The sequence below is a fragment of the Urocampus carinirostris genome, chromosome 16 (genome assembly GCF_059441175.1).
Source record: "Urocampus carinirostris isolate Australia breed hairy pipefish chromosome 16, RoL_Ucar_1.0, whole genome shotgun sequence".
In the NCBI taxonomy this organism is placed as follows: Eukaryota; Metazoa; Chordata; class Actinopteri; order Syngnathiformes; family Syngnathidae; genus Urocampus; species Urocampus carinirostris.
Window position 1 is genome coordinate 29,351,488 of NC_142364.1, and position 14,604 is coordinate 29,366,091.

Genomic DNA, 14,604 nt, shown 5'->3' on the forward strand with positions numbered 1-14,604 from the left:
TGTGTGTGCACGTTTGCGGCGGCCACAGAGAAAAAAAAAACTCCATTTTGCATTTTGCATTTTGCCATTTGCGTGCTTCTCGGCTCTCTGTCACGAGTGTAATTTATAGCCCTCAATCGGAGGCCTTATCAGGTGCAGGACACATGGACGCCTCCTTCTTAGCGCCTCCTCCTCCACGTCTTTTAACTTTTGCACACTTTCTCCCACCTCTTTTGCACTCCTCCTTCTGCTTCAATCTGCTTTCCTATCCTCTCCATTTGCCCTACTGAATGACGCTCTCTTTAATTGTATACCTTCCCATCCTCTACAAAATGACTCTGAAAGCCACCAAAACCCAACTCAGAGACCTGTCAAAACTGTGCTTTTTGTACTGACTTTAAGACATTTGGTGGAGAGGCAAGGTGAGGCACAAACTCATCTGTCATTATGTAAATATAAAATAAGAAAGGAATAAAATAATTATATTTATTCAGTGATAAAGTTATTTCTGTAATGATTACTGATGTGAATCACCTGTGCCTGCTCCTTTGGCGCCAACTGCCTCGTACTCTGATTGGCTCCCTGTCCCTATTTAAACCCACTCCTTTCTGTCACCTGTTGTCAGTCTGTCTGCAGACCTCAGTTTACTCTAGTCAAGCTTTTTTTCGACCCTGACTCACACCAGATATTGTTCCAGTCTGTTCCCCGGCTTCGACCCATTCTTTGATCCTGACCACGTCTACTCTCCTCTCCTGGCTTTTGACTCGTTTCTGATCCACGTTTTTGCTCTCTTGCCGCGGCTACTGACCTGATTTTTCCATTCCCGACACCGCCATCGCTCACCACGGAAGTCCCGCTTCCGCGTTCGGACCGAATGGCTTCCCGCACCCAGCGATCACTGGATTGTGGGTGCAACCCTTTCCTTTCTTCCAATAAAACTGAGAGAAACGTAACGTAAGTGGATCCTGTGTCCGTTCTGGTCCTGACAATTTCACACTTAACTTCACAATTTTGGAAATATCTTTTTTCAAAATCATTGAAATTTTACATTATATTATAAATATTATTACTACAATGATTAAGTAATCTATTACTATGCTGAGTGTCTGCAAATGCAGACTCAGGCGCGTAATTCTATTGCCTTATGGGAGAGGGCGATAGTGAAACCAAGGATTCTGATTTGGTGCGCACCTCAGCCCCAGACAATCGAATCAGTGATAGTATTAGCAAGCTAATAGCAAGTCTAAAGATCCAGTATTTTTTTTCATGTTGCATGGGCTTTTTTTAAGCAATTTTGAATTTTTCATGAACAAGCAAATGTTCTTTTGGACTGTGGGGAAAATTCCAACTTAGAACAATTAACTGCAAGGAAGTACATTTTTGGAAATTCAACAGATTTTCAGAGGAAACAGTCGAGTACCAATATTGGGTACCGAGATTGGTGACAATACCAGCATTTTTAAAGTATAGGTACTTGCAAAAGGTAGTGGGCATATAGCAAAGAAGAACCTAAAATTAACGGAATGGTAAATTGCCAGTAAAACAATATGAAATGTTAAGGAAAATGTTGTCTTGGGAATTGAAAAATATCTCGATTTTTCAGTTCAGTGATGTGCGGTCATGAGAAGCTGTAGGAATATAAAATTGTTAAATGCTTATATTTAATTCAGCTGCACAATTTGGGGGATTTTCTGTATCAAAGACACAGAATTTTCACATTATATTATAAATATTACTCAAACAATTAGTTGAAATTAGTTAAAGGCCCAGTCACACAGCCTTTCACGGGCGTATCGAGGCTGAATCACGACAATACATTTCTGCCCGTGAAGCAGATGCTGTTGGACGCTTTTGAGATCGCGATACAGACGAGATACAGCCGTGCTTTACACGCGGTTGGCCGCGCGAAAAAGTTTTGCGCTGCTCAAAACTTTATACCACGGGTAACCGCGGGCGGCACAGCGATGCAGCTGCGGTTACCAGCGATAAGGACGCGGAACAGTCGCCGGAAGGACGCGGAACAGTAGCCGGCCAATTTTGCACATTTTCCACCGCGGGCAACCACGGGCAAAAAAAAATCGCAAAATTTTACCCGCGACACAGACGCAAAAGGCTGTGTGACCGGGCCTCAAGTTCTAAATAACTGCACATTACTGCCTGATGCCAGTATATTAACTGTTGATATAATGTAGTCAAATCTCAAATTCTCATTATCTTTCAGTGTATAATTTGAATCAAATTGGAAGTTCCAGGGGTTGAATCTCAGCTACAAGAAGGCCAATTTGTTGAGGTTGCAAATTTTCCCCGTTTCAGCACAGCTTTCTTTCTGGGTACCCTGTTTTCCTCCTATGGTCAATATTTAGCAAGAAATGTATCAAATTCAATTGGGCTACTGTGTGCTCTCAACACCAGATTGGTGGCCTTGGGGTTGGGCACTCGCCCTGGGGCTGGGAGGTCACAGGTTCAAGCCTTGACAGAGTCATACCTAAGAGGTACAACATTTTTTCCCAATGCTTGTCTGCTAGGTATTACGGGCCGGAATCAGGGGATTTATTCACCTAATGACTCGTAAAAATCAGGAAAAACAACAACAAAAAAACTATTGTGTTCTCTCCCAGCTCAGTGTGATTGAGTGATTGTTGTTGACTGACATACCACCTACCCTATTATTTGTTACTTGCGTGAAACAACATATCCAAAAATGTGTGACTGTTTCCTGAAAATTAATCCTCTTACTTTTTTGCGACATGAATGCGCGAGAGTTTCGATTCCTCCTGCATGCTAGCAAAGTTTAATCCCACGCATAGATCATGTTTATTAGTACAGCCCTTAATCAAGGAGTCTCAAAAGGCTGCACAGACCACACATTCTTTTGCAAACTACAGATTATTATTACACCATCTGAACCAAAATTGATTGTCAAGAAATTCAATCAGTGTTTATCAAATGGGGTGCGTCTAACACGAAGGGTATGTAAGGAAGGCCTACGTGCGAGTTTAAATAAATGTAGGTATAGGCATTTTTATCAAATTATTATATATTTTTTTATTTGTGATTTCATTATTTCTGCATAATAAAAGTGCCGTACATACAAAAATGCACTTACAATGACCACCATGTAATTCACCCTGGTCAATCCTGGAAGGGGGATTACCACATGTGAGGTCCTTTCTCAAGGTTTCTCTTTTCTCCTCACTGAGGTTTTTGAGTTTTCCTTGCCCGCATGCTGGTTTAAGATCAGGTCATTGTGTAATTTTGTAACTGTAATCCTGGGCAGTCCTTTGAGACATTTTTGTGATTAAGGGCTATATAAATAAATTTGACTTGACTTGACTTAATTGTGAATGGTTATGTAGAGTTTGCATGTTCTGTTAGCATGTAATTAAGCTTATTTGAATAACAGAATTTAATATGTAAGCATGTTTTAAGAAATTCGGGTAAAATACAAACAATAATAACAAAAAAGGAAATATGTTATAATAAATAATAAATTTTTTAATTGTTTTTTTAAAAGGACCCTGCTTAATATTTGATCACTGGTTCGTTGGTTTCTTGGTTGGATCCCTAACGACTAGGGTTGTAGGGGCACCATTTCCTGTGGTGTGACTAGACCACTAGATGTCACTTTATTGTGTCATGCAACCTCTACAAAGCACAAGGAAGAATACCAACTACAAAAACTCAAAGTGACCAAACTGCACCATTTTTCTTTTCATTTTTTTGCCAAACCTTTCACAAAGTTTTTTGTTGTTGGGAGTACCCATAGGAGCAATATGATGGACAATCATTGTGACTCACAGGTGAGCCTCACATTATGTAATGTAAATACAAATCTCTCAACATGTAAGTCTTTTTAAAAATGATAGCTCATGTGTTTTTTAATTCAGATAAATATTGTTTTTTTTTTAAATGCACGTTTTGAAACCATTTTTCGCACCACTAGTATCACAGATATTCCTCTAATTAAAAAAATACAAATATGATTATTACCCTTTTTATTATCATACTACTTTTAAAAGTTTTTCGTCATAGAAAAATAAGAAAATAGATACTTCAACTCAGCAAAATTATCTTAATGATTTAAATCTTTACTTTTGTTTTGGTTTTAGAAATACATTCTTAATGTTTTTTTTGCCACAGTCTAAATAATCTTAAAATATTGTTATTTGTATTTTCCTTTTATTTCTTATTAAAAACAATGCTTAATTTAAAAAAAATATGTATTCGTGTTTTAGTAAGCTTAATTTATAATTTTCTAATATGACTTTTAAAGTGTACAAAACATTACGTTTTTTTACTATTATTTGAATATGCCCGTACCAAACCACAATTTTCACTGGTCAGGGGTACTTGGTTGTAAAAATTATTTTGCAACAGGTACGTCACTGAATTAAGGTTAAAAGCCAATTATTTGGATTTTTATGCTAACTTCTGAACGTTTGCCTGACTAAACCATTTATAACCATAACAGAAGTCAGGGTCATTTTGATTTTCCTTGACACGCCCACGCGTAAACTTTCGAATCGAGTGCTTAAATCGAAGGACATTTCATTTTTCCAAGGTTGTTTGCTTGCCATTACACTCTAGCATCATTCGCTTGTGGCAGGGAATCAAACCTGTGACCTCTCAGGCTGGAAACTGACCTTTGCGAGGCAGTGTGATGGCTGCACGGATTAGTGGTCTGTGCCAGGCTTAAAGGTCCATTACATTTCATAGAGACATTAAAGGCTCTGCAATCATAATCAATAATGTTTAATGACATGGAGAAAGGAGAGATGATGATTTACTCTGATGTAGTTGATTACGGTACAGAGAAAGAACACACGTCGCATGCACATGCCTCGGAGTGTTTGGAATGAAAGTCATTGAGGTATATTGATTATGTGAGATTAATGTACAGAATACCATTTGTGTGAATGAGCGATGACAACAACCAAATGCTTCATGGATTTGGCCTCATACTTTGATTAAAATATTGCGTAATACCTTCACATTTTTTTGTTTCAATTTTCAAGTTGAGTAACATGACTTGAATTTCTTATAGCCAATGTCTGCTAGCCTGCCTGGACGCCTATTTATTTACTTGTATACATGGAGTTTATATGTGTATTTTAATTGTTTTTGATTGAATCATGAATGATTGTATAACTGGATGGATGGTTGATTGAAATATGAATTGATGGATGGATGATTAGATAATGAGTAGACGGAAGTAATCATGGATGAATGGATGATTTCAAACGAGTGGATGGAAGTAACCTTGGGAAGATGGACGGATGGATGGATGGATGGATAGATTGATGGATGGAATTATTGTATGGCTATTTGGATGGAAGGATGATATATAGATAGATGTATTGTATTTATACAAACTTTCAATGTATGTTATCGTTTATTATTTTGGGGCATAGACAGATGGATGATTTAATGAATGATGATGAATGAATGCACAGATGGAATGACGGATTGATGGATGATTGAATAAAGACTGGATGGATGGAATCATGGATTGATGGATGGAATCAATTATGAATAAAATTATGGATGTATAGATGTTCGAAAGTATTGATGGATGGACCGATGAATTGATTTTATTCATACAAAATAAAATTCAACGTCTGTCATTATTTTTTTAATTATTTTTTTTATGGATGGAGAGATCGATGGATGATAGAATCATGGATGGATGAATGCATGATTTATATGCTGGTGCGTTTTTTCCTGATTCACTGTTCCTTTTTTTAGTTGATCTCAATATTTGTCTTTTTCTTTCACTGCGCTGCAGATATGGAGGAGAGAACAAGTGGTAGTTCATGGGCCAGTGGAAGTCGTTCAAAGGTAAAAAAATAAATAATCAAGTGCATAATGAAAACTTATTACGTATAATGTCTTCTTAAATGAATGTTATACAGTATGCAGAATCCATGCTCTTGAGGAATTATTTTGCCCCAATGCATGTATGTACCCCCGATTAACAGAAAACAGGGTTTAAAGCAGACAAAGACTGTTTCTTGCCCTTATTCCAACTCCCTCCAAATTGATATAATACTGAGGTCGTCATCTTATATAGCATTCCAAACCCTCCAAAATATGATAATAACTTACATGATAGTTTAGGTTTATTTGTATCATTTATTCATGTACAGTAATGGCGAATATTACAGCTCAAACCTCATTTAACCTCTGGTACTCACAATTTAGCAGCTCTGAATTGTTTTTAACTCCCGACAGACAGAGATTTTGGGGTGCGTCCTCAATTTGGAATAGTTTTAGGGCAATTGTCTCATGTCCTAGTGCGATATTGTATGAATATATTTTTCAATGAAAGATGTCTTTTTCCCCCTTCTTCTTTTCCAGAGCTATGCAGAAGGATCTCACTACATATCTTCGCACGACAGCCTCTCCCCTCCTTACGCTAACTCCAGGGTTACAGGTAGGTGGCCGACCAAACAGGCATTTTTCTTTTTTTCTTGCTTTCGATTTTTGATTGTAATGACCGTGGATTTCAAATAATTTCATCAAGAATGGAGGAGTCAACTCATTTCCTCACCGTATGCCATCCTGTACCCCCCTTCGGCCTCGGCATGGAAAACGCAATGCAATGTGTGCTCATTTACCCATGATGCACCATGCCTCTGGCCCTAGCTCTGATTTGGCGCCAGTTGTGAGCAAATGGCCACTGACACAGATAATCTGCCTCTTTCCTGTTTCCTCTTTCTCTTTGTCGCTCTCTCTCGCCCTCTCTCGCACTTCCACTTTAATTACCTTTGACTGGATTCATAATATATGGAAGATGTCAGACCTAAGCCATCCATTTCTGCCCTAACTGTGTTCTGCTGGTGTCCTGGTTGGGGTTTATAGGAATGTGGGATACTGTGAATTTTAGTACCGATTCAAGTAATTACATGGGAGTATCAAACCGATTCCGTTTGCTTGGAGTATTTTATATTTACAATAAATACATGCAAAGATTTTAGTCACTGCACTTCAAACTTTAAGAGAATAAAAACATACATATTATATATATATATATATATATATATATATATATATATATATATATATATATATATATATATATATATATATATATACAGTATATATAAATGGTCTGCATATTTAAATATTTAAATATTTATATTTAAATTAATAAAATAAAAAATATATATATAAATGGTCTGCATAAATGGTCTTTCAAGTCAATATTTCTGTTACAACTTTTTTTGAACAAAAGCTAAGAGAATCAAATTAAAAAGCAGAAATGCAACAAATATACAAATACATCCATGTCAACATGTCAACTAAGCCTACAATCTAATCCAAAAGCTTTTACTAGTATACACAATTATCTCTTCTACAACAACTGTTAAGAAGCAAAAGTCATGGGGGGGGGGGGGTCAAGCCAAAAAAATCGGCAATATAACGAACAAGTCCTTTTGGCTCTGTTGTCATATTGACAGTGGACTTAGAGGTTTTTGTTCAGGAACAGTAACATGTTTACAATTTTGGTTGCAGCTTTTTGCTCTCAGCAGGGTGAACTTTGTCATGTGTTTATGTCAGTCTTCCACAGTATTGGACCACTTTACTACCCAAATGACACCTGGCACTGCCCTTTTCTGTTGTTGAAGAAAAAATCTACACCGCATATTTAACCTCTGATAAGGGTGCACGTGTAGATTCGGCGCTCTCTTTCATTTGCTGTTAATAAAGACAATTTAACTAGTAGAAACTCAAAATACGGGGAAAATATATCAATTGATTTTTGACCTTGCAAAGACATCAGGGGATAAAGCCCAAACCTTAGGTAAAACATTTCAACCTTTTCTCAAAACCCTCCTTTTAGCCCTTTATTTGTATTACATTTTCTAGGTTACTAAAGCAGATCTGGGCATGGATATCAAAGAACAGCACAATGGTTGGCCAATAGTGACAATAATAATAATAATAATAATAATAATAATAATAATAATAATATAAAATTCAAAAAAGCAAACAGCAGTGTGCAAAAATAGACAAAATATCAAACAAAAATCTCCTTTGGTGGTGTCCAATATTAAAAAAAGAATACATTTATGAACGCTAATTGATTATCAAATTAATGAGTGACTATTACAACCAATCGATAGAAACTAGAATAAGATAAGAAATTCTCTAAACCCTCAATGTCTAGAAATAAATGTGTGAATAGATAAATGCCTTCAAATCTATAAATATAAATATAAATGTAATCGATTTATTGATTTTTGCATTTTGTCATTTCTTTTGTCATTTATTGTTTCAGGTTTTTTGTATTTTGTCGTGGATTTTGTCATTTATTTGTCATATATTTTGTTGTGTATTCTCTTATGTATTTTGTCACAACACAATGTTATAAAAATGAAGAGGTGGCCTAGTTGCTTGAGTTTTTCACCTATTGGTTGATTAACTACTTTGACCCGCCCCCTCATTTGAATAACATTTTGTTGTGACAAAATACACACAATTTAAATCATTATCATCTTAGAATTGCCATTGATATTAAAACAAAAATATTTTCTCCCATTATAATCCTGTTTTTGCACTATATGAAAATTATAGACATCAATGAAGTATTTTGCGGCTGTATTACTTGTATACTAACAAAAAAACAAAGGATGCCAACTTGATAAAATGTTCAGAAATCCACGGATAAAACAAAGAAATCCAAACTTCTGGATTTGCTGAGATGATCCATTGTGCATGCAATTTGTTTTGACAGTGTTGTGATTATACCATATAGCTGCAGCCAGGAGAAGCACGGTCTTAGAAATGGAAATATTGTATTCTTCATCTCGCACGCGGGAACTTCAATTTACTTTGATAATGATAACACTAAGAGACAGAGACAGCCACAGATATAGAAAACACACACAATCATACAAGCGTACACACAGCGTTCCAACACTGCATAGAAAACAACCTCTTACTTCCCACTTGTGAAGGTTTTTGTCACCAACACAATGACTTCATTGTAATGTCACCTCATATTCAGTCTGTTGGCTATTCTGCCACTCTTCAACTTGGTGGACACCATGAAGCCAAGTATATTGTCTCAATCTGAATACCAGATCTTTCAGCTTTTGTCAGAATTTTGCTTTTAACAGGCTTGCATGAATGCACTGTATATGGCGGTATCTATCCTTTATCTTGGGACTAAGCATGTGTCGACCATTTTGAATATGCCGTAATTTCTGTTCTATAGCCGTTTCTCTCTGACCAAACCTTGTTTGCATTTGGAATTGAACCCTAGTATCAGCGGTGAGAGTGTTGAAAAAGCAACGGGAATTGAATCCGGATTGCAACAGTAAAAGCGTCAACACCTAACCACAAAACCACCAGTGGTTAAACTAACATGTGATAAGGCATTAGAGGTTATGTAATTATCACACTATTTTTATGGTGCCAAAAGCGCTGATTTGCACACTGTTTTCTGATTCGGCCTAAATTATAATGAATGCAGTGAGTGCAATGAAAAAATTGTGCATCGTAACAATACTACAATGAAAAGTAGTGCAATAACATTTTGCAGCAACGTAAATCCCCAAATTAGGCGCAAGACACAGCACTGAGGAAGAAACAATTTCTGTTCCCGTTTGTCCTTGTTTTAAGAGACTTTTAGCATCTACCAGGGGTCAGAAGTTAAAAGAGTTGGTGGCTGGGTTTAGAGGAGTCTTTTATAATGTTTTTGTCTTTGTTGCAGTATGATGAGCCAACAAAGTACTTCAGACCAGGCAGTGTGTAGCTGATGATCTTCTGGCTTGTGTTGATGACTCTGTAAAGTTTTTTCTCTGGCAATTTTTGTTGGAAAGTTAGTGAAGTTTTCTTGTGACCCAACGTTTGATCCGAATTCTGAAATTAAAATCGTTTTGAAGTTTCGGTGTTCCAAACCATGTTCGAATTTTGGGGGAATCGAACCGCAGTAGCAGAATTGTTGGGTGATACCAAAAACATGAATGTTGTCGAATGCTGTGTTTGCGCAACTTTGATATTTGAGAGAGAGAGAGAGAGAGAGAGAGAGAGAGAGAGGGAAAGTCCCAGACTCAACCTATATGTGCTGTCTGTTTCTTCTTCGTGTTCTTTCTTTGCTTTACCCACTCTAACCTTGTCTATCGTTCTTTAACCCCCCCACACACATCAGATTAGAGTGATGTTATGCTCTAGATAATCAACGAAGGGATTAGTGTCATCTCAGCGACCCTACTAGATTAATCTGCTGCTTTACACACCGCACAGACACACACCCACAACCCCCTAGTGATCTAGCGATGAAAAGATGTGTGGAACTGCACCCACGAAATCCACACTGATGTTTTCAGATGATGCATTTTTATTTATTTTTCATTTTTTATGAATATAGATCCTTTTTTTCAGAGAGTGCTTTGTGACATTAGCATTGATTTTTTTCCCCCAGCAGTATGTGGGATGTTTCAGTTGAAGTGCAGACCAGTTGAAATTTGTTGCATTAGGTTATGTGCTCGTACATTGTGTTCATTGTTATGAATTCATTTGAGGTTCGTGTTTGTATGTGGTTTCACTTCATATAAAGCGCTTTGGGAAGTCATTGACTTGAAAAGTGCTATATAAATGCAGATCATCATTTTTTTCATATTTACTTTATACGTGGACTGAATCCACAACAGGTGCAACCCACTCCCTAACTGAAAACAGTGTTGTCTTTTAGTTTAAAAGTTATGTGGGGAACACATTTATTATTTTTCTATATGACTGCCCTAAAATATATAAGCAGCAAATGATCTGCATGTCCTAAACAATTGTTGACATTTCTACATTTGTGCCTAGTAGTGCTTGAGACTCACTGGTATTGATCCAACTGTAGCACATTTTGGGTTTTTTTCCCTCATTACATTTTAAAGTAAATCTAAACATCATGACACTGTATTATTTATCTTATCTCATTTTCTTTAAATAAGCCATGACTAATAATTTTATTGTGTTAATCATTTAAGGCCTTACCCATCTTAAGAAATTCAGATTCAGATTCAGATTCAGATCTACTTTATTGTCATTCTAGTACACGTGTATACAGAACGAAATGTCGATACATCTGACCCGCACAGTTTCCTCGAATGTACAGATATAAGTAAAAGTTGTATTGTATTATGGCTACGTATAGTATTTTACCATACCATAGTGCCGATAGTGCAAGAGGAGTAGCTACACAGACATACTAAATTTATATTCAATTTGGATTTTTGTCAGGAATCAGTTTTCTTTTGTATGAAACTTCAGAACCAAAAGCCAGCTACCGGGTATTCAACACGTTACCCATCCATTTGGCGTGGTGCAGGGCTTAAAATATAATATATAATGTTATTATAATTGTTATGCTCAAATTTTTTTTGAATGCGTTTTTACTGATCAGGAAGATGTGTTTTGTAGCTCATTAGGGTCAACTTAGATGAATATAGAGACTGGGAACGATTTAATTGATTTCCAATTATTTTGTATTGAGAAAATTCACTCGAGATACAAGAAATTTTAGATACGAGCAAGATCTGAGAACAAAAAAAAAATGTATGTAGCGGTATCATTATACTTATTTCTCTCTTTTATTCACAATATATCCGTTCATATACTTGTCATATTGTTTCTACTTTGGTCTACGTGGTGTTCTGATTTACTGTTGAGAGGGAAGACATGAGTATTGTCAAACCACATGCAGGATTCAGTCTGTAAGAAGGACATGTGTTAAGCTGGTGCTTTGGGAATTTTCATCTAACTTTGGTCTGACATTTTTAAAGCACACTTGTGAAAAAATCACCACCTTACTCTGAGCATACAAGCCCATAATATTTAGTTTTTATCTTTTTTTAAAATTGTAATTAAAAAGGGACTGCTCAACCCTAGTGCTTGTTTCACCCGTTGCAAAACCCAGAAATAAACGAACATGCAAAGAAAGAAAAAGACTGTCTTCCTTTGATGTGACCTCCTTCGGATTGTTGTTTGAACAACATGCAGCCCCAAAGTACTGAGAGGAAAAGGGGATGCCACGATTTGTTTTCCCAAAACTAAAAAGGGAAGCCAACTGCATAAATCGACCATGTACTTTTCATAGGTCCATCAGCAGGCACCCTTTCAATATTTTTCAATGTTTCATATGTAAAGAGATGCAATTTGGGGAGAAAAAGAAATAATATTTTTGAAAAATGTGGGGAAGCTTTTCAATTTTGTTTCATAACCACGTTAACAGATTACATCATACCATGTTCGCTAGTATTAAATGAACCTTTTGCATGGCTGAATTTTCACAAAAGGGGAAATGTTAAAATCACCACTTTTACTTTACTTCAAAGATTTCTGTCAACCGTCTGCTGTTTTAATTTTGATGACATACGGAAGGCTTTATACATACAACCGAAATTGTTGATAACCATTGTATAGGACCCAGGGCGCATTTTGAAAAAATCAGAACTCACCAATTCAACTGCCAAACAATAGGTCTGTTGCAGGTCACATTGGAGGTGTTAAATAATTAGATCGAGTACAAATTATTTAATAAAGGAGTTTTGGAGTCTGTCTTGTTAATCGAAACGATCAGGATAATTTTGCAATATAAAAAGAGCTTGCTGATACGGTGATTATATGATTCAAGTGTGCCGGAGGAGGGAAACATCTCAAACCTTTGACACCCCTCACCTAGACTAGAATTCTTTACATTGGCATCGCCCATCCCATGTCCCAAAAACTTCAAATGGCTGACATTTTCAATTGTGTGAGAATTTTGACAGTAACTGTTAGAGTGTGTGATCGCCTTCTTCAATGTGTAATCAATAATCTTATAATAGATTAGTTTATCATTTTAAATTGAATGACCTTAAAGGGACAGTGTGTTCCATTTGACCTCTAGATGTCACTGTGATTTGTAGTGCCACCAGCAATGAGCCCAAGGAAGATTACAAACTACGGAAAGTCAATGTGAACATTTTTTCAACTCAATTTTTCTGCCAACCCATTTCCAAGATGTTTTGTTTTTTGAGATACCCTTGGCAACAAGATGGCGGGTAATCATGTCCACTCCATCTAGGTGAGCCTCATGTTTTGTAAAATAAGAGCACACATTTTTTACCTACAAGTATCAAAAAAAGCCCATTTATATAATATGTGTTTTTGCTTATTATTCATATAAATATTCATATTGTGTAATGAATGAATGAAAATTTTATTCCAAACATTAAAATAAAAACGGGACAAAAACAATGGGAGGTGGCTAGAGTCATTTCTAACACTTTTTGGGAGATTGATTCAGAGGAGGGGATTCCCAGCCCCCTCGCTCAACCCAACTGAGGTGTTGGGAGTCATTAGGTGACCAAACCCCTCAATTCCAACCCCTAATGCTGAACGCCAAGCAGGGAGGCAACGGGTACCAAGTCTTAGGTATGACTCGGCCAAGGCTTGAACCACAACTTCCCAGTCTCGGGGCGGGCACCATACCCCCAAGGCCACCGAGCTGGTAACAATATAATGTTGACATATCGAAAAAGGGTGGTATGAAGCAGATGCTTATTTTCCCTTCCCGTTCATCTTCCCTATTATTTACATTCTATAGATAGCTCCTCTTTTGTGTCTTACAACACAATCTCAAGGATACACACATTACATAGGTCAGATATCAACAATGATAATAATAACAATAGTCACATATTTTATACACTAATCATCGTAATACCCTGATAGGGTGGTCGTTTTGGTTGTAACATTTCTCAGTATTCACTGTGTGAATATAACTTGTTTTTATATTCCTAAATATAAAAACAATCTTTCTCACACACACATGAAGTAACGGTTCAATAATCCGTCTAATGTCTTGTACGTTTATCAGTTTTGTACTCTTATTTTGAAGTTGCATTTCCGGTGTATATCTGTTTCCTGTGTGACTAAAGTTAACTAGACACGCGGGGGCGCGCAGTGTATGTGGCCGGTAGCCCAGCCAGGGCGAGTGGCGTTTGGGCCATCACCAATGCTAATAAATTTTATTTACCATAATGCTTGTTTTTATTTGTTTAATTCTGCCAGCCAACATATAGTTCATAAAAGTTTTAACTTTAACATACCCATCCCTCAACGTCATAAAGCCACTAGTCACCAAACATCACTGATAATAACAACAATAGCAATAATATTAATAATAACAGTTATGATATAATAATAGCAACAATAACAACAAACTTAACCATAGTTTTAAATGCAGTGTTTCCAATCTCCCGTATCACTCATGTCCCATTTTCTTCATCTCTGTATTCCGCCAGTAATGTTTTTTTTGTGTTTGAATTTGAACACGTAAATAGTTGGACATTGTTTGATTTCGTCTTGTAATATGTATCAAAGTTTGACTCCACACAAACACACACATACTTTTCCTGGTTGTTCTTACCTTTGGGATTTTGAATTTACTACAGCCCTTCAAGTTATAATTTCCCTCTTTCCGTAATGCATGATGTTTTTTTTAACACTCGGAGGCGCCAAATAATACACAATGTCCCTTTAAGTTTTCTTCAGGTCAATTTAGTTGCAATTTCATAAGCCGTAACAAATAAGACATCTATTCATTGGGGTGTTTTCTTGTAAAACTCAATTGAAAACTAGTGC

General features: G+C 36.5%; 1 protein-coding gene across 9 annotated transcripts in view; it reads left to right on the plus strand.

Annotated features, from left to right (window-relative positions):
- The window catches only part of tcf4 (transcription factor 4), a 277,142-nt gene that overhangs the window by 62,840 nt on the left and 199,698 nt on the right, over positions 1-14,604 (plus strand). For all 9 annotated transcript variants that reach the window (XM_088320250.1, XM_088320247.1, XM_088320252.1 and 6 more), the window contains 2 exons: positions 5,765-5,817; positions 6,337-6,412. In XM_088320250.1, the coding sequence (XP_088176376.1) occupies positions 5,765-5,817; positions 6,337-6,412 (129 nt within the window). The remainder of the gene's footprint in view (positions 1-5,764; positions 5,818-6,336; positions 6,413-14,604) is intronic.